Source organism: Myxocyprinus asiaticus, chromosome 25, assembly GCF_019703515.2.
Source record: "Myxocyprinus asiaticus isolate MX2 ecotype Aquarium Trade chromosome 25, UBuf_Myxa_2, whole genome shotgun sequence".
NCBI classification, from domain to species: Eukaryota; Metazoa; Chordata; class Actinopteri; order Cypriniformes; family Catostomidae; genus Myxocyprinus; species Myxocyprinus asiaticus.
This window is the reverse complement of record NC_059368.1, coordinates 12,911,930-12,933,039: the sequence shown is the minus strand read 5'-3', so window position 1 is coordinate 12,933,039 and position 21,110 is coordinate 12,911,930. Positions and strand designations below refer to the sequence as shown.

The window sequence follows — 21,110 nt, the reverse complement described above, 5'->3', positions numbered from 1 at the left end:
ACATCATAATGGCATTCCATCTATAAAAGAAGTTATATATTCAGTTTGTTCTATGGTCATCAGTCCCTCAATCTTAGGAAAACTATAGAAACTATATTTATAATATTAAAGACCCCATGAAATTGCTTGACAAGCACAGTTTCTTTCCCATGTTTCTGTATTTCCTATTAAAACAGGAAGTTTAATTTCAAGGGACATATTGAAGGACATATTGAGGCAATATGCTATACTTACATTTACATCCATGAATCACAAATTACTATTTTAGTGGAAGGGACATTCTCATTCTTAATGAGTATTTTCTTGGACAACAATCTGTGTAGCACAAGATGCGTCATATATCATCAAAGTCATCAGAGAAAGACTGTACATTTTAAATGCATATATATATAGTAAAATATAATTTGGTCATCTTTTAGGAGTACATAAGCAGATCACTTTAAAGCTAGACATTGACTAATATCTGATAGAAATGACTGTGATGGAAAAGTTTTTAACATTTCTGAAAAGGTTGACTCCTTTGTCTTGCTAAAGCTAATTTAATAGCAAACATTTATCCTAAATACACACAATTAAATAATATTTTCACAATTTTATGAATTTGAAAAATTACAGCTTTAAACTTTAACTTCAAGACTAACTTGGAAGAAAAAAAACTTAAGAGGCAAAATTGTTTGGTGTAGTGGAAATGACACCGCAACTGTAGGACAGATGTAAAAAAAAAAAAAAAAAAACTTTAAATTGATAGAAATCATTTTCACACAATAAATATTGAAATGGTTTATGTTTATTTCACTTTTTGTTTAGATCATAGTTTTAAACAATTAATAATTTATCATATAATATAATATTGAAAGTCTGGGTCTGGGACAAGGCTAAAACAATAAAATCTACACATAAAACGCATTTAAAAAGCACAAAAAATAAATAAATAAAAAAAAAAAAATGGAAATCTGTTTGTTAAAAGAAATTAAAATAAGAAATAATAAAAAAATAAATAAAATAATCAACCCCTAGAACATGAAATTGCCCTAAGCTGAAGAAACACCCAAATGTGCTTAAAAGAAAACTGAAAATTCTCATCATTTACTCACCCTCATGCCATCCCAGATGTGTATGACTTTTTTTTTCTTCAGCAGAACACAAACAAACATTTTTAGAAGAATATTTCAGCTCTGTAGGTCCATACAATGCAAGTGAATGGTGATCAGACCTTTTTAGCTCCAAAAATCACATAAAAGAAAAATGGAAGTAATCTATAAGACTCCAGTGGTTAAATTAATATCTTCTCAAGGGATATAATAGGTGTGGGTGAGAAACAGATCAAAATGTAAGTCCTTTCTTTTCTCTATATCTCCACTTTTTTTTTTTTTTTTTTTTATGAAAATGTTTTTTTTCCTGTTTTATTGAATCGGTCCTTACGTTTTCTTTTGCCAGCTGGTACGGGTCACTTAACATTAAAAATAGAAACAGATTGCATAGTATCGTTAAAGTGTGCAGCAAAATTGCAGGCACAACCTTGAATGATAACTCATCTGTACAAGGTCAGGGTTTTAAAGAAGGCCAAGTCAATTTTGGCTGATTCTAGCCACCGCCTGTCCAAGGATTTTAAGTTGCTACCGTCTGGCTGCAGATATAATCTGCCAACATGTAGGACAAATAGACTTAAGAACTCATTTGTTCCAGCTGCCATTGGCTTTTTAAATAATTCAATGTGATTTTTTGTTTATGTTGTATCTATTGTCCATTTATTAATGTTTGTCTGATGGTTGTGTGTTCACTGCTGACTGTAAAAAAAAAAAAAAATAATTGCCCCTCGGGACAGTAAAGATATCCTTGACCTTTCACATTCACTTTTACATGTGAAAGCCACATTTGGTGCCTGTTTAGTTTCACTTTCAGAAAATGAAAGTTAAAGTGGAGATTTAGAGTAAAAAGGACTTAAATGTTCTTCTGTTACTCACCCACACCTATTATATCGCTTCTGAAGAGATGGATTTAAACACTGGAGTCATATGGATTACTTTTATGTTTCCTTTATGTGATTTTTAGAGCAACAAAGGTGTGGTCACCATTCACTTGCATTGCATTGAGCTATTTTTCTAGAAAAACTTTGTGTTCTGCTGAAGAAAGAAAGTCATACACATCTGGGATGGCATAAGGGTGAGTAAATTATAATATAATTTTGATTTTTGGGTGAACTATCCCTTTAAAATGCACCAATCTTTAGGAGTACACAAGCATATACAGTAGATGAGCTCAAAGCTAAAAGATGTGGGCTAAAAGCTTTCCCCAACTTTCATGGGATCTTTAAACGCAATGAATGCCCATGGCAAAACAAGTCTGAATAACAATTACACAGTCTGCAAGAAATCACTCTTGCAACCAACAATTTAAAGACCAAAAACAGGTTCCTTGGAATAAGCTGACTTTTAAAAGCTGATGACCTTCAAAATTAGTTTTAATGACAAGACAGCCATAAACACGGCAATTCTAAAGTAAGTACAGATTGAACGTGATCCACGAAAGCCAGATTCCAATCATAACAGTCCCCTCCTTCCAACACTCCTGACTGCACAGCATGATAACAGCACCTAAACATCTTTATGATGTTAGCTCACATGTTAATTCCACACCAAAATTGGGCTTTTGCCATGATAGACAGCTTTATTCTCTACATATTGGCAATGGTACAAAAGTCGTCACCAAAAATATGATGCCGGAAAGCAATAAGCTCTAATATCTAGAACACAAGGGCCCCACTGCATCAACACTTTTGAAACACAAAGTTCTATCAACAGTTGATCACAAAACCCCTGGAGTTTTATTATGGTTCCTCTACAACAGACCGCACAGAAGACTAGAATAAAAGCACAGAAGACTTAATTTCCTTGCTAATAAGGGGATGGCTGACTGAATGGACCATGCAGCTTCAAAACAAACACAACATTAATATTCTCTAGTCAACACATACTGACATTGCTAAAAACTGGGAATGGGTTTTAGTCAATTTTAGTCATCTACTCGACAATGTCAAACTATGTCAAATCAATCACTAAATTAAAGGTCATTTTTCCAATATTAAAATACTTCTTCCTACTCCAGCATAATATGCAAAAACAACTAGTAAGCCATCTGTAGGTTGACAGGGACTGTTTTAGTGCAGTCTGGTAGGACAACTGACTAAAGCTTCTGCAGAACATGAATAGGGATTAGACAAAGCTCTGCTTTCCCACCGGCCTTAGCTGTAGAGGAGGCCAATAGAGCAAGCCAACAGTGAGCTAAGAGACGAGGGTTTGAAGTAGGGCAGTGAGGGGGACAATTTCACTGATGACAGGACAATGCCGGTAGGGTTAGTGGTCTACAAAAGCACTTTCCACTAACTCCTTTCCCATCACTGAATAAGTACACTGTTGCATCAAGAGACATGCTTCAGAAGTCTGTTTTCTCTGAACCGGCTCCTGAAACAAAAACTTACAGCCTAAGATAAGAGTAACATCTTTTCAAGCATTCTTGCTTTCGATAACCACCACAGAATACATGATGTACAAAACAAAGATATGTTCCAACTTCACCAACTCTCCACCTTCTCAACCCACCCGAAACAGTAAAAGGGCACTCCTATGTAGAGTATTTGCTCTTTAACAATTTTGTGAAAGACTGTGGGGAACAGGTTTTGCCTATATAGTAGAGACCAAATGTCAGCCACATGTAAAACAATAGTCTCCATGAGGAAAACAGCTTCATAAACATCTTTAAAAAAATGTCTTAATAAAAATATTATTAAATAAGATTTAGGGGTAGGGAATAAAAAAAATATCCTTAGCTCTGTATAAAACAAAAGAAGTCAATGGAGAGTCCCCACCATGACAGAAAAACAGTGAGTGTATTTGCATACTAACCGTCCCTGTCTGCTAAGAAAAGAAATCGGCTACAAAGTCGCAACTTTGGAAAAAATATGCATTACTGGCAGCTTTTCAAAACGTTGCTGCTGCCTTTTAAAGCTGTAACCTTCAAAGTCTTAGCATTGGCTCAGCTACGAAAACATCTTCAGGCACTTGTACAATAATATTTTTAGAAATAATTCCAAGTGTTGCAGCATAAATATTATTAGCCATAAGGCCACAAGGAATTGCAAGCATGCAAAAAGTGATAAAGACCATTTCAGTACCAAGGTAAATCCTTAAAGGAATATTCTGGGTTCAGTATAAGTTAGCCTCAATTGACAGCATTTGTGGCATAAAGTTGATTACCCAAAAAATTATTTTGACTCATCCCTCATTTTCTTTAAGGAAAGCAAAAATTTAGGTTACAGTGAAGTACTTACAATGGAAGTAAATGGGGCCAATTTTCTTAGTTTTTACGGTAGTTAAAGGGTTTTGGGGTTTATGGAATTACGTCGTCATGGCAACAAAGTTGTAAAATTGGGTATAACTTTACACAGAAAAGGTTATTAAGCAATTTCATCCAACTAAAATCATGACAATATTCATTTTGTTTATGTCTTGTGGCTATACTTTTGAAACAGTGAGTATTTTAACATTAAAGGATTAACCCCATGCATAAATTGTGGCGGTATTAAAACATTTCTCATCCTAGCACAGCACCTTTGGCTTAACCAATCATGGGGTGGATTGAGAGTGGAACCATTTGAAAACAATCATTATTTTTGCTATTCCATATTCCATTTGGTGCCGATACCTATAGAGATACACAAATATCTATTTCCTAAAAAAGATTATTTAAAGAAGTTTTCATTTGCATTTGCAATCCCAGTGCTTGATTTTTGATACAGCCGCTCTTATGAGCTTGAATAGAAGAACGTCAATGATGGTGTGGACCTGGCAATTCACAGCCTGACTCCATGAGCTTGTAACCTGTGTATACACTTTAAATAATTCTACAATTCTATGTACTTAATTGTTACTAACTTCCAGGAGCTCATAGGAACAACCCAATGGTATCTTCTACAGATGTACACTGGCTGCCAAAAGTTTGGAATAATGTACAGATTTTGCTCTTATGGAAACAGATTGGTACTTTTATTCACCAAAGTGACATTCAACTGATCACAATGTATAGTTAGGACATTAGTAACGTGAAAAATTACTATTACAATTTGAAAAAGTAATTCAGAATTTCTTAAACTACTTCAAAGAGTTCTCATCAAAATATCCTCCAAGTGCAGCAATGACAGCTTTGCAAATCCTTGGCATTCTAGCTGTCAGTTTGTCCAGATACTCAGGTGACATTTCACCCCACACTACCTGTAGCACTTGCCATAGATGTGGCTGTCTTGTCAGGCACTTCTCACGCATCTTTCCGTCTAGCTGATCCCACAAAAGCTCAATGGGGTTAAGATCCATAATACTCTTTTCCAATTATCTGTTGTCCAAGGTCTGTTTCTTTATCCACTATAACCTTTTCTTTTTGTTTTTCTGTTTCAAAAGTGTCTTTTTCTTTGCAATTCTTCCCATAAGGCCTGCACCCCTGAATATTCTCTTTAATGTTGTACATGAAACTGGTGTTGAGCGGGTAGCTAAGGACATGTGAGGTGTCTATTTCTCAAACTCGAGAGTCTGATGTACTTATCCTCTTGTTTAGTTGTACATCTGGCCTTTCATATCTCTTTTTGTCCTTGTTAGAGCCAGTTGTCCTTCGTCTTTGAAGACTGTATTGTACAACTTTGTATGAAATCTTCAGTTTTTTGGCAATTTCAAGCATTGTATTCATTGCCTTCATTCCTCAAAACAATGATTGACTGACAAGTTTCTAGAGAAAGCTGTTTCTTTTTAGCCATTTTTGACCTAATATTGACCTTAAGACATGCCAGTCTATTGTTTACTGCGGCAACACAAAAACAAAGACAATATTAAGCTTCATTTAACAAACCAAATAGCTTTCAGCAGTATTTGATATAATGTTAAGTGATTTTCTAGAACCAAAATTAGCAATTTAGCATGATTACTCAAGGATAAGTTGTTGGATTGATGGCTGCTGGAAATGGGGCCTGTCTAGATTTGATCAAAAATGACTTTTTTCAAATAGCGATGGTGCAGTTTTTTACATCAGTAATGTCCTGACTATACTTTGTGATCAGTTGAATGCCACTTTGGTGAATTAAAGTACCAATTTCCTTCCGAAACAGCAAAAACAGCACATTATTCCAAACTTTTGGCTGCCAGTGTAGATGCTGTAAACTAAATGGAAATTCTGAATTAGTGCTTCAGGACATGTAGCTACGGGCTTTAGGATTGTATAGCTCTCTAAATGTTTGTTGATTCATGGGAAAGAATGGTGTGCGAATCTGCAGGAACAGCCATGGGGAAAGATGTGATATCATCAGGACTCCATGTGCCAATGCGTTTAGACAAACAGGACACCTGTTACACCTGCGATACATCATAACTGAAAACTGCAGAGCAAGAACAAACACTCCCTGTCTGGAGGCATTCATGCCCATTTATACTAGACAACGGCCAATGATTCTTAAGGCTCAATGAATGAGCAAGAAGTATTCCTGCAAATGCCAGAGCGCTTGCCAAGCACACTGCATCATTGGCATCACTGCCAAGATATATGTTTTTCACAGGCACATGGATGGTTCAAATTGAAGAAGAAAAAAAAAAGCTAACTGCTGAACCTTCTAGTGCTGCGAGACTAATAATTTATTGGCCGGCATGTGAATTAAACAACTGAAGCCGATTTTTGAGTGCAGCTTTGATGGTTCCTTGATAAAGACCTGGATAAGCCAGTTTGATCTGATATACCAAATTAACTTAAATTTACCTCATACTGCATTGGGATATTAAATTATGAGCATTTTTGAACAAAAACAACACAGGCATGTCAAGTCACATAGATCTCTTTGAAACAATACAGTCAGTGTATATAAAACAATGACTACAAGGCATATTAAGTCATGCAGTGTCTTTAAATAATAACTACACTGATACATTAAGTCATGTAGATCTCTTTAATACAATAAAAGTTTTCAAAACTACACAGGGATATTAAGTCAATTATATATGTATAAATAGTTAATGAATTTACTATTGAATTACTTTATTATTGAAAACTGATTATAAATGAAAACTATCCCACAAACAATACAATAAGAATATCTGCAATTAGGCTGTTTCTCAAACAATAGGTGTGCCTCAATAAGTAATAACAATAAACTGTTTATAATATATATTATACATAAATATTAATATAACAAAATATTTTAGATAAAATATTTTAAAACAAAATATTTTATAAAATATAAATAGGTTGTTTTTGAAAATATGTCATCTTTTGTTTGGAGCCAAGGCTTCTATCCTCACTACAGCAGCACTCACCAAGAGCGTCACCAGGTAGAGCTACTGTTCCTTTAAATCTAACAAAAGCCAGAATATTCGGGATGATAGAAGAAGAAGGGGGGGGGGGGTTAAAAAACATGAAAAATAAATGTATCCTCGACTTACCATCAGCAACACAGTCATGTACATTTTCCCAGGCATTGTCCCAGTCGAATCAGTCTTCTTTTAAATATGTCCAGATTCACATCTGTTACTTTTGAGCTTCATAGGTGGAGCATCATCATCTCCGCATCAACAGGACACCCACATTGTGTAAGGTCCCTTCTAGATCTCTCCTTTCAGTGCACAAATTCCGTCCACTGACGGCTTTTTATAGTCTGTGCCCCTGAGTGCACGGGTTTCAAGTAGTAGGGGATAAGCGCTTCGTTTTGGAAGAAAAACTGTATAATTCCCATAGCGATGATAGAAGGATTTGTGGACTGAAGTCTGGCTTCTGTTTGTCCAGGTTAAGGATTCTCTGTGCCGCAAAGACAGGCTGCTGCTGACTAGGAGGGCGGGTGCTGGCGACATACGTCACGAGCGAAACTGGCCACTGGCTGCTAGTCTGCGCCGCAGACAGGCTTGATGCGAGACAGTTTCCGGGAAGATACTGGGACTGAGAGCAGTGTAATGTAGTGTAGTTCAGTTTGTCCTACATGGCTTTACAGGCTGGATAACAAATGTTATGTAGCAGAAAGTTGTTGCACAGGTGTACTGTGCATCCAATTTAGTGTGGATTATCTATCTATCTATCTGTCTGTCTGTCTGTCTATCTGTCGTGCATACATGCAATGGTTGTGGCAAAGCATATTCTCCAGTAAACTATCTATCTATCTATCTATCTATCTATCTATCTATCTATCTACCTATCTATCTGTCTGTCTGTCTATTGTGCATACATGCACAGGTTGTGGCAAAACATTCTTCAGTAAACAAACAAACTAACTAACTAACAATCTATCTATCTATATATCTATCTATCTATCTATCTATGGTCTGTCTGTCTGTCTATTGTGCATACATGCACAGGTTGTGGGAAAGCATATTCTCCAGTAAACAAACAAACAAACTAACTAACTAATGAACGAACGAATAAACGAACTAACTAACAATCAGTCTGTCTGTCTGTCTGTCTGTCTATCTATCTATCATCTGTCTGTCTGTCTATTGTGCATACATGCACAGGTTGTGGCAAAACATATTCTCCAGTAAACAAACAAACAAACAAACAAACAAACAAACTAATGAACGAACGAATTAACTAACTAACTAACTAACTAACAATCAGTCTGTCTGTCTGTCTATCTATCTATCATATGTCAGTCTGTCTATTGTGCATCCATGCACAGGTTGTGGCAAAACATATTCTCCAGTAAACAAACAAACTAACTAACTATCTATCTATCTATCTATCTATCTATCGTCTGTCTATTGTGCATACATGCACAGGTTGTGGCAAAGCATATTCTCCAGTAAACAAACAAACAAACTAACTAACTAACTAATGAACAAATGAATGAATGAACGAATAAACTAACTAACTAACTAACAATCAGTCTGTCTCTCTTTCTGTCTATCTATCTATCATCTGTCTGTCTATTGTGCATACATGCACAGGTTGTGGTAAAACATATTCTCCAGTAAACAAACAAACTAACTAACTAACAATATATCTATCTGTCTGTCTGTCTGACTGTCTGTCTGTCTGTCTGTCTATCTATCTATCATCTGTCTGTCTGTCTATTGTGCATACATGCACAGGTTGTGGCAAAACATATTCTCCAGTAAACAAACAAACTAACTAACTAACAATATATCTATCTATCTATCTATCTATCTATCTATCTATCTATCTATCTATCTATCGTCTGTCCATCTGTCTGTCTATTGTGCATACATGCATAGGTTGTGGCAAAGCATATTCTCCAGTAAACAAACAAACAAACAAACTAACTAATGAACGAACAAACGAACGAACGAACGAACGAATGAATTAACTAAGTAACTAACTAACTAACAATCAGTCTGTCTGTCTATCATCTGTCTGTCTGTCTATTGTGCATACATGCACAGGTTGTGGCAAAACATATTCTCCAGTAAACAAACAAACAATCTATCTATCTATCTATTATGCATAGATACAGTACATGGCCAGTACTGTCCAGTCTCATTTCTATTATGATTTGAAAGAAGGTCTTCCAAACAGTCATTATCAGGCCTCAGACATATGTAAACAGAATAAGGCTCTTTTGTGTCACTGGCACAATGACCAGAGATAATTTCCAGTGACTCTCAGATGAGGGATACACCATCTGGCATAGGCCTACACGTGCAACTGGGAGCTAAAAGGATGAAACGGGGAAATGCTCTCACGTGCCACACAATTTTCTGCCACGGGAAAACGCTCTAAGTGGGTTAGTGACTCAGACTATGGTTGCATCCATGATATGTGCAACAATATGGCCATTTGTGCCACTGCAGGACTACACACAACCTAGTGCTGTACTGAGGACTGAAAGGATCTGTAACACGTGTAAACAAATATTACTAGATTTACTTGTTTGTCAGTTATGTGTTAACACCAGATTCCATTTTTCTCAGCATTCAGGATGTAAGGCAAGCGTCCAGAATTCACACAGCTGAATGGTTCAGAAATTGTCTGTAAATTAATTATAGGGATTGAGTTGATCTGGTCGGCTCTAATTACAGGGCATATCAATCAATTTAAAAGATCTGTAACATCTAAAATCCATGTCCTCCACTGTTTAAAGCTGCATTCTTCCAATACCTCAAAGACGGTATGTCCACCATGTAAACATTACGAAGATTGATTATTTTGTTCAACCTTCAGCTTTGGGACTTTTTAGATTATTTAATTGCATTTAATTTTACTTTTCTTTTTTCTTTTTCTTTTTTTTTTAAATTATTTTATTTTTTTACTAGTTTTATAAGCAGTACACAGACATTGTGTTAACTAGGTTGCATATTTCTCTTCATGTTGTAGCATGTAAGAAGGGCACCTACAATTTTAACAGCAGTAGTAGAGCTGCTTGTTAAGATCACCTTTAGTTTCAGGTGATACTGCACCTTCCACTCATATGCAAATGTGTAAAGCTTGATCATAGATTTTAGCATATACAATTATTTGCAATAAGTTTTAGGCTTTGTAGAGGAAATGTATTTATTTATTTGGCTTAATCCAAATCCAATTCGGTTTAAAGTCATCCATAAATAACAGAAAAGAAGTTATAGTAAATGAATGCATTGTCCAAGAAAATACTGTGTAATTCCACACTGCTTTTCGTATGTTGTTCATATTCTGCCCTCTGCTGATTAAAAATGAAAGTGCCTTCAACTCCCCATCTTTCAGCACATAAAAAGAAATGAGTATTTTACAAGCATAAATATTATTAAGTTGAGAGTCTTATTTGGTTAATTAATCTCACATAAAACAAGCAGAGTTTAAAGCACAAATAATGAGACCCCTTGTATTAGAATTTTGTTTTTTTGTTTTTAGATAATATCATTGGTATGCATTGGAGCGACAGCCTTTGTCACATTCACCTTTAACGCTGTTTCTTATGCTTGAAGACAATTTTATTTCATTATTGCAAAGGAATTTACTATACAGAGAAATTTAGTGCTAAAAGTGCCAAATCCCTTGAATACTGATGTGGTCTATAATGCAAGTGATCTTTTATCACAGTAATTAATCCTAGTAATGTATTTGCTTGTGGTTGTTCTGTAATCACACAGATAGGCAGATAAAATGTTATCCCAAACACTCCATAAAAAGTTCAGGAAAAAAGTGTTTTTTGATTGGGACGATTCCAGTTCACCGTTAACAGCTTAATAGCCAAATTTAATGCAAATACTCCAGCCACGACTTCATGCTAGAAGTGACGCACAGAGATTTCACAGCTACTGCGCCGCCTACATGGGAAATGCCACATAGCAAGCGATTGCAGAACGACTAGAAGGCTAATCCTCTCACTCCAAAGTAAATATTTTATTTGGGCTTTATAACACTAAATAAACAAAAAGGACGAGATTTTTTGATTGTCAATATACTTTAATAGGAATTCAGCTTTATGTCTGTGATCCAAAGTAAAACGAGCCAATAAAGGAAGTTTATTTTCCCTTCAATTCACGCACTAAATTATCAATATCTGAGACAGTATAATAATATAAACAATATGAAATAAGATATTAATTATCTATGTATATAAATACATCGTGTATTTTCGCGTAGGTTTTCTCAGAATAAAGCTCACCTATACCCAGTTTACATCAAAATACTTCAGCCTCTTGCATTCCAGTGAGGAAATCTCACTTCTCGCGGGATCCTCCCGATGAAATATCGCGGAGGCAAATCTAAGAAAGGTGGAGACTTCTGGATAACTTCCTGCACAGTACTCTTAAGAAAAATAATACCTCACACTTCAACAATAGGCCGACATTAAAACAAAGTGGAATGGATTAATATCGCAAATAAACGCGAAAACAAGCACTTCACCAGCGCAGTTCCACGCACAAGTAGGATTTACCGCTAGCATCCAACCTGCTAGCTTACATCAGCCACCAGGACGGGAGATTGTACACATCAGATCAAGACGGTCTCGTATCGAAGGACAGTATGGGTGAGTTCAACTCGGTTCTAATGGAACAGTTGCGGTGTCACCCCGCGTTCCAGTTTCCAAGGAAAACATTCCAACGCGCCATTCAAGCGTCGTTTGAAAAAAAGAAACAATCTATCCAAGTCGAATGAAGAAACAAACTTATTAATAGATGAATATTTGAATAGGCGCCACTATCGCAAACTGGCTCGGCTTGTCCAAACCAGTACATTCCAGGCGCTTTGCGTCAGGATAAATAACTCCCTGCCTTGTCACTTCTGTATTATTGTTTTTAAGGGTGTTTGAAGTTATTTTATTATTGTGAAAGCAGTTTGTAGAAGCCGTGGCCCAGTTCCAAGAAAGCCCCCTTAAGTTGGCTGTGGCTTTAATGAGAAGCACCTCCCTCCTTTCTAGAAGTTAGGAAGGTATTAGGTATACAAATGTAATAGTGGACAACGTTAGGCTGGCACCTTGTACTGCTCTGTTCGGTCATGCTCAAGTGGACGACTAGACTGGTTTTGAATATAGTGCAAATGATTTTGAGTTATCTGCAAATCCTCTTTTGGGTTAGCTTCATTTCCATATTTACTACTCTCAATTTCAGTTGTTGACACCAATTGTACTTGCTGCATGCTTATCTACTATTACTTTGATTGTACTACTGGATTTAGTAAAGGAGTCAGTGATGTGTTTGTTTTATTGGCATGTTGGCTATGACATGTGGCCAAGCCTTTGGGTCATGCTTATATTGGTAGTAGCCAGATGTGATTTTTGTCTGCGTGCACATTCAGAAATACAATTTTTATGTCTGCTAAAGGAATGTTTCAGGTTCAATAAAAACTTAAGCTCAATCCACAGCATTTGGGGCATAATGTCGATTACCACGCCGACTTGCCCCTTGTTTATATATAAAAAAAAAACCTTGGTTACAATTGGAAGAGAATGGGGCCAGTCCATAAACATTAAAATACACACCGTTTCAAAATTATAGCCACAAGATGTTACTATTATGCATGTTAACATTATTTTAGTGTGATAAAATGAGGGATTTACTGCTATTATGGCATTTACCAGGGTACAGGGTTTACAGCGATACGTCATCATGACAACAAAGTTGTAATATTGGACATAACTTTACACATATAAGATTAGTAAGCTGTTTACATGTATAATGTTTGCATCCTGTGGCTGTACTTTTGAAACAGTGTGTATTTTAAAGTTTATAGACTGGCCCCATTCACTTCCGTTCTAAGTGCCTCACTGTAACCACAATATTTGCTTTATTTTTTGTGGTAATCAACATTATGCCATAAATCCTGTCAATTGAGCTCAACTTGTATTGAACCCAGATCATTCTTTTTAAAGCTGGTAAGGTTGTTGGTAAGAGCTCTCCCTCTGAACTCTCTTTGTCATAATCTGAATTGTGATCTTATGTAAATTCAGCTGCTGGTTTTCCTCTCTTGGGCCGAGTTTTTGTTCTCTAACACAACATACTTAAGATGTAATATTCTGGAGTGGAAGATATGTTAGAACACGTCCCCTTGAACATTTTCTGTTTCGGGTGTAAAGCACTTTGACTGAGACCCAAAGGAATAAAAGTTATTTGGTTTACATGTATGGTACAAGGGGCATAACGATCATTTATTTTCCCAGCTGTAGGTTGGAGTAATTCTGTGGTGTGTACTGGCTGGTGTAAGATCTGTTGTAAAGAGTGGCTGGCAGGCAGGCTGCTTTCGTGGCCTGGAGTGCCTCCCCCCTCTCGTTAGCAATACATCATGTTGTCACAAAGTTATGTAAGCACTGAATTGGAAACTGAGCCCATCATGAAGGGTGGAAGTGTGTTAGAGTAATATGAAAGTAGTCTTTGCACGGGTGCAAATGGACATTGCTTGGTCATGTCAGGTCTTGACTGCAAACTAAGTCAGTTCAGGCAACGTTAAAAGTTGTGAATGTTTCTCACTGATCTCAGGTTTCATGGGATGTTTAACCCTGATCTGTCCTTCCTCTCATGTGGGAATCTTACTGCTCTACATATTTCATTTTCATTTTGTTAAACTGCTAAAGTGTGGCCTTATGACTATTAAAATGAATGTGTGCACCTTATAGTCTTTGATTGCCTTTCACTTAATGCAAAGGATTGTAATAGACATGAACAAAAATTGTTGTGGCATAGACCATTTCAAGGATGTAAACAAAGAATTAGAACGCAACTGCACAGGTCTTGATAAAATGGCTAGCTTGTACTTATAGAGTCTAGGTCAGAGATGTCCAAACTAGGGTGTTTGATTTGGCCCGCCTTGAAATATATGACAGGAGTGAAAAAAAAAATGCTATTGACGCAGCTTTTCATTGCATTAATTTAGCAGATTAATTTAGTAAGGGTTTTTTTTTTTTTTTTTGTATAATAAAATTATAATGGAGCGGAACCAGGGTTATTTTAATATAAAACAGTTTGCAGAGCCTGAAATTCATGGGATTACGGCTATTGCGCACAATTTCCCGCACACTTTTATTCACTTTACAGTGAAGCTGCAAATTAGTAAACCAATAAATCCGCTCTGTCTCTCCCTCTCTTGCAGCTGTCAGCAGTGCGAGCGCATGAAGTGACAAAGTGCTTTGTTGCATAGATACTGAACTTAAGATGTTACAGATGTATAAACCATTCTAAACCTGTTAATTCGACATGCAAATGGTGTTATACCATGTCTCCATAAGCAAGCGACGCGATAAAAATATATTGTTCCAGTTTATAATCAACAAAGCTGTTAACATTGCAAGCCTTTCATATCTTTGCGCTCCCTCATTATTCATAATGCAGCACATTTGCAAGAAAGGCAGAAATAGCAAAAATACTTTGTGTAATGTACCAGCTGCATGATGAAGAGAGATTCATAAACACCTGTTACATCTCTCATCTCCATCTCTATTTCCATTCAGGGTTGGAAATTAATGGAGGATCTGGGCAAAAAAATCCCCCTGCAATCTGATATAGTTCCAAATTAATATATCCATCGTGTTTATTTGAATATTCGCTGAACATTATTTGTTTCGTGCCATCTGGTGTGCAGATGTTGCCATGTCAGTGGCGGATGCTCGCACCATAAACGCACACAGAGGGGCACTCCGCTTCTCACGCTTTGCATCAGTTCGGTGTCGTGCTCACGCGCTAAAACGATCAATCATTTTGATCATCATTTTCAGAAATAAATTCCAGGCCCTGAGTTTGTAATGCAATGTTCTCTTTTCTCTCAGGATTGGTTTTTGGCCCTTCATAGGAAAAGGTTTGGGCACCTCTGGTCTAGGTAAAACAGAACAAACAATAGATGTACAAAAAATGAAAATAAACAATGATGTGTCATTACTGGATCCTTTAAATAAGTCAGAAATTTTCTTGAACATCAAACCTGAAGTGAAACCTGTTTACCTGAAATGATATATCCAGATGTGTTGTCGATACTGAGCTTGTCTACGCGAGAGAGGCGATGGAAGTGTATCGTAGTTTAAATGCTCACAGTTCTTTCCTCAGTGGCAAGGTTGGGAATATTGGAACACTCCTGTTATAATCAATAAAGCTGTTAACACTGTAAACGTGTGTCTTGAAGATAAGGCTGACATGTTCGCCAGCTTGAATACGTCACGCGCATACTGCTGCTGACCGGAAGTGATGATTTGTAGTTAAAAAGTACTTAAATATTGGTCTTTTCACACCAAAAGCGATCATGTTGCTTAAGAAGACATAAATTTAACCGCTGGAGTCGTATCGATAACGTTTATGCTTACTGTCAGTGATTTTTGGAGCTTCAAATGTCTGATCACCATCCACTTGCACTTAAAGGACCTACTGATATATATATATATATATAAGTATATTTTTCTATTTTTCTTCAAATGTGTTCTGCTGAAGAAAGAAAGTCATACCTGGGATGGCATGAGGGAATTAATGATGAGTGAATGATGAGAGAATTACAATTTTTGGGTGAACTATCGCTTTAAACTGACGAACAGCCCTTGAAATGATCTGGTATCTGTAAAGCTTAAAGGGATTTGCCTTGAAAATGAAAAGCTTCAGCAAATATTGACTATATGATGAATCTATATTCTATCTGAGTGAAATTAAATGTCCTCACATTAAGGAGCTCAGCTGCAGGATCCTCCCAACGTGTCAAACCCAGCTCTTGACATTAGGCTATACAAAAAACCCAAAGCTGAAAATATGTGAGGAATCTATCTCAGTAGCCTCTCCCTACTGCACAAGTTATTGTGCCATGTGATTCTACAGAAAAGGACTATGCTCAACATCTGACAAGGAAAAGGATAATAATAGGGCCTAAGTGGTTTGATTTTGTTTGACTGACATATAGGTCCAGGAATGCTTGAAGTGTGAAGAGGCTCTTTGGTAAAATCTTAAATATTAGCATAAATATTTTATTTGTTAGTGTGCATAGCTAGCTTAGATCAGTGTTTCCCAAACTTTTTTGCTGTAAGTACCCCCGCAGCACCATCAATAAGGATCAAGTACCCCTTCATCGACAGAAAACCAAAGATTTGTACTAAAGGCTAAATATTAAAAATAAATATTATATACAGTTGAAGTCAGAAGTTTACATACACCTTAGCCAAATACATTTAAACTCAGTTTTTCACAATTCCTGACATTTAATCGTAGAAAACATTCCCTGTCTAAGGTCGGTTAGGAACACTACTTTATTTTAAGAATGTGAAATGTCAGAATAATAGTAGAGAGAATTATTTATTTCAGCTTTTATTTCTTTCATCACATTCCCAGTGGGTCAGAAGTTTACATACACTTTGTTAGTATTTGGTAGCATTGCCTCCATGCTTGCACATGCTTTTTCAGTTCTGCACACAAATTTTCTATCAGATTGAGAGCTTTGTGAAGGCCACTCCAATACCTTGAATTTGTTGTCCTTAAGCCACTTTGCCACAACTTTGGAGGTATGCTTGGGGTCATTGTCCATTTGGAAGACCCATTTACAACTGAGCTTTAACCTCATGGCTGAAGTCTTGAGATGTTGCTTCAGTATATCCACATAATTTTCCTTCCTCATAATGCCATCTATTTTGTGAAGTGCACCAGTCCCTCCAACAGCAAAGCACCCCCACAACATGATGCTGCCACCCCCATGCTTCACGGTGGGATGGTGTTCTTCGGCTTGCAAGCCTCACCCTTTTTCCTCCAAACATAAAGATGGTCATTATGGACAAAAAGTTCCATTTTTGTTTAATCAGACCTTAGGAAATTTCTCCAAAAAGTAAGATCTTTGTCCCCATATGCACTTGCAAACTGTAATCTGGTTTATTTATGGCGGTTTTGGAGCAGTGGCTTCTTCCTTGCTGAGCAGCCTTTCAGGTTATGTCGATATAGGACTCGTTTTACTGTGGATATAGATACTTGTCTACCTGTTTCCTACAGCATCTTCACAAGGTCCTTTGCTGTTGTTCTGGGATTGATTTGCACTTTTTGCACCAAACTACATTCATCTCTGGGAGACAGAATGCATCTCCTTTCTGAGCGGTATGATGGCAGCGTGGTCCCATTGTGTTTATAGTTGCATACTGTTGTTTGTACAGATGAACGTGGTACCTTCAGGCATTTGGAAATTGCTCCCAAGGATGAACCAGACTTGTGGAGGTCCACAATTTCTTTTGATTTTCCCATGATGTCAAGCAAAGAGGCACAGAGTTTGAAGCTAGGCCTTAAAATACATCCACAGGTGCACCTCCTATCAGAAGCTAATTGGCTAATTGTCTAAAGGCTTGACATAATTTTCTGGAATTTTCCAAGCTGCTTAAAGGCACAGTTAAATTAGTGTATGTAAACTTCTGACCCACTGGAATTGTGATATAGTCAATTAAAAGTGAAGCAATCTGTCTGTAAACAATTGTTGGAAAAATGACTCGTGTCATGCACAAAGTAGATGTCTTAAATGACTTGCCAAAACTATAGTTTGCTAATTTAAAAACTGTGGAGTGGTAAAAAATGTGTTTTAATTACTTCAACCTAAGTGTATGTAAACTTCTGACTTCAAATGTATATAGACCCCGTTTCCACCTGGTATTAAGATGCATCTCAGGTGATCTGATCAATGTGGTCAGGTGAAACACATCGCTGTTTACACCTGGTCATTTAAATGCGTCCTCTGTGACCACTTGTGATCAGATTTGGAGGGAAGTGTGTCTGTTTCATGATGACAAACATCAATCACTATGTTAGTGTGTTTTCTGCATGATAATAAACTGCAACAAAGTCAGAAAAGACAAAGAAAGCACGGAACAAATGGCACGCTGTTTTTCCCTGATGCAGCTGAAATGTAATCTAAGCACAAAATCAACATTTCGAGCAGAATTGTCCATTATTTTAGTGGATTAGTTGAATTAACCTGAGCTGCAGATGTTTGTGCTTCTCATAAGTGTCCCTGCATGTTGATTTCAGACACATTGAAGAAGATCTGTGACGTTCTCATGCTTGTATGTGTGTGTATATATATATCTGCTTTTTTCATTTTTCTGATTAGACGGTAATTTCCTTTTAAACTGCTCGTAACCGGCAAAGTTTAAACTCTTGTTTTAGTGCAGTGGTTGATACAGGACGTATTAGTGTTTACACCTCAAATGTGATGTTCAAATGCGTTTTTGACCACATACGTACAGAATGCGGTTTTTGTGATACGATCACACAACGTTTTAGATCCCGTTTTGACATGTATTTAGCGCTGACCAAATGTGATCCGATCACCAAAAACGCATCTTAAAACCAGGTGGAAATGGGGTCATATACTGTATAATATACTGTATATTATACTGTATATATACAATTATATAAATACAGTATATATATGTATATTTGTAATTTGACGTTTAAAAAAAACAGGTCAAATTGAGCCGTGAAATGCGCAGTTAGAACAGTTAATTAAACACGGCATGGGATCTTCTAACTTTTAACTGAGTTTGGCAAGTTTTAGAGTTTGTTCTTATTTAGATGGCCTGCTTCTTAATTATTGAACTGTAGGACAGGACATGATATGAATACACAAATAGATCAATAAAAAAAAAATGATACAGCGAACTAAAGTATTAATATACAATATCGTGAGAAAAAGTGTTGCGACATGGTAATATATGTTTGTATTGCCAATGCTCCATAATGCATAGGATCAGCATCATTATTAAATTTTTCCAGAGTACATGCACTCCAATTAATATGGCATTATAGCACTGATTAAAGATGGCTATGGCTAGAAATGATCACTACAGGAAAATAATTCTATACAGCCCTAAATTAGCAGCATCGTTTTTTTTTAACAAAAATAGGTACTTGAAAAGTGTTCATTATATAGGGATATTTAAAAAGATGATTTAGAGGAGGAGCAGACTTGCTTGAAAATGGGGACAAATAATGCTTTTTGTAAAAAAAAAAAAAAAAGTTCTTGAAAGCTGTCACTAATTTTAAGTTAGGCTTCTTGTTTCATGTTTTCCGATATACTAAAAATGAAGTTATGTTCTTGAAAATGCTGCAGGAACTTCCTTTCTAGTTGATCTGAGTTCTGCTTCGTCTGTGTGTGTGTGTGTGTGTGTGTGTTTATTTTTAAATCTCAGACATCTTTAAATTATTAAATGTAAGAGTTTACTCTCTGTGTATGTGTATGTGTCAGCCAGGGTCTTGATTAGCTGAGTCCAAAGTGCCAGAGGGCACTGTGAGGTTGTATTGACAAGAAGTGTCCCATATTAGGGGCACTCTCTGCTCTATTTCTTCCAAGCTCCAGCCATTATTGATTTTTCTTTTACGTTTTTGTTTTTGTTCAGTGTAGTAATTTTATTTTATTAAGCCACTGACCCATTTAATGTCTGACCTCTCTCTGGTCCACTGCGCACACAGCTAGTTTGGCTTGCACTTCAACAGTGAACATATGCCATGAAAAATTTGTCTGTGGATTTTGGAGGTGGCATTGGACATATAGGGTTGCTCCGATACCAACATTCTGGCTTCGTTACAATACAGCCCTGGTGCCTTGGTATCGATACTTAATCGATACTATAATGAACAAATAAAAAGCCTCAGATTTTTTAATGAAATTAAACAGAAAATGACTTGATTAAAAGAACTGTATGAAGTCTTACAGATACAAATTATGCGTTTTCCATTTAAATTTTTCTGGATTCTATGTTAAATGTTTTAATTAAATGTTATGATCAAATGGTGTTTAATCAAATTGATGCACACAGTTTTAATCAAATATATATATATATATATATATATATATATATATATATATATATATATATATATATATATATATATGTATTTTATTTATTTATTTTTTACAAAATAATTGCAATTTTATTTTTGGTAAAATAAAATGCTGCACAACAGAGTTTCACAGTATTAATGAAACAATAAAACAAAGCTGATTACCTGTGGCACAAGGCTGCTTGCGTTTGTGATATTGCTTACAGATAATAATAATAATAATAATAATAATAATACAACCATTTAATATTACATAATTGTTATTATGAGTATTATTGCTACTTTTTGAATATCACATTTTTACACAGTAGTTATATTTTTCATCCATTTGAATAGAGCTTTCATGTTAGCGGTTACCTAACTTTTATTTTGACAAACCTTTGAGTTCTTCCTGTTTTTACGGGTTAGTTATATCAAGTTTCCCAATAATTCTGGGATAATCCCATCGTGACTCTCGAGCTGAAATCTCTGAGCTGCACCCAAGGAGTTCATTTAAGTGTTAACAGCCGTTTATACTCTAAACACACTGCATGAAAATTAAGCACCAGCAGTGTGTATGTTGAGTTTGTGTGAGTGTGTGCGCATGCATGCGCCTATGTGTCTGTGTGTGTGAATCATGACAGAGCAGAGCAGCACCTCTTGTTCATTCTGTAGCGTGCAGCGCATGTGACTGTATATTATTTAATTAAATTACATCCTTCTGCTGTTTAATGATCACATTTGGCCATATCCAGAGGTTTTTTATTTTATTTTCAAATTGTCAATAATTTCATCTAAAATTTTTCACATCTCATATCATTTAGCTAATGACAGCATACTGTAATATGGTACCGAAATTAGCAACAAGATGATGTAGTTCCGTTTTAATTTTTTTGGTATTGC

At 36.2% G+C, this 21,110-nt stretch overlaps 2 protein-coding genes across 7 annotated transcripts in view; one reads left to right on the top strand and one right to left on the bottom strand.

The window, feature by feature from the left end:
- Positions 1 to 7,834, bottom strand: part of LOC127415717 (tumor necrosis factor receptor superfamily member 21-like) — a 36,303-nt gene extending 28,469 nt beyond the window's left edge. Inside the window, exon 1 of the mRNA XM_051654556.1 lies at positions 7,470 to 7,834. Within this exon, the coding sequence (XP_051510516.1) occupies positions 7,470 to 7,505 (36 nt within the window). The 5' untranslated portion in view covers positions 7,506 to 7,834. The remainder of the gene's footprint in view (positions 1 to 7,469) is intronic.
- Positions 7,835 to 11,704: 3,870 nt separating this feature from the next.
- The window catches only part of LOC127415715 (CD2-associated protein-like), a 92,554-nt gene continuing 83,148 nt past the window's right edge, over positions 11,705 to 21,110 (top strand). For 3 of the 6 annotated variants that reach the window (XM_051654555.1, XM_051654551.1, XM_051654550.1), the window contains exon 1: positions 11,705 to 11,983. In XM_051654555.1, the coding sequence (XP_051510515.1) occupies positions 11,980 to 11,983 (4 nt within the window). In that variant the 5' untranslated portion in view covers positions 11,705 to 11,979. Of the gene's footprint in view, positions 11,984 to 12,437; positions 12,526 to 21,110 lie in introns of those variants that run through there. The other 3 variants (XM_051654552.1, XM_051654553.1, XM_051654554.1) reach the window with 3 other exon arrangements.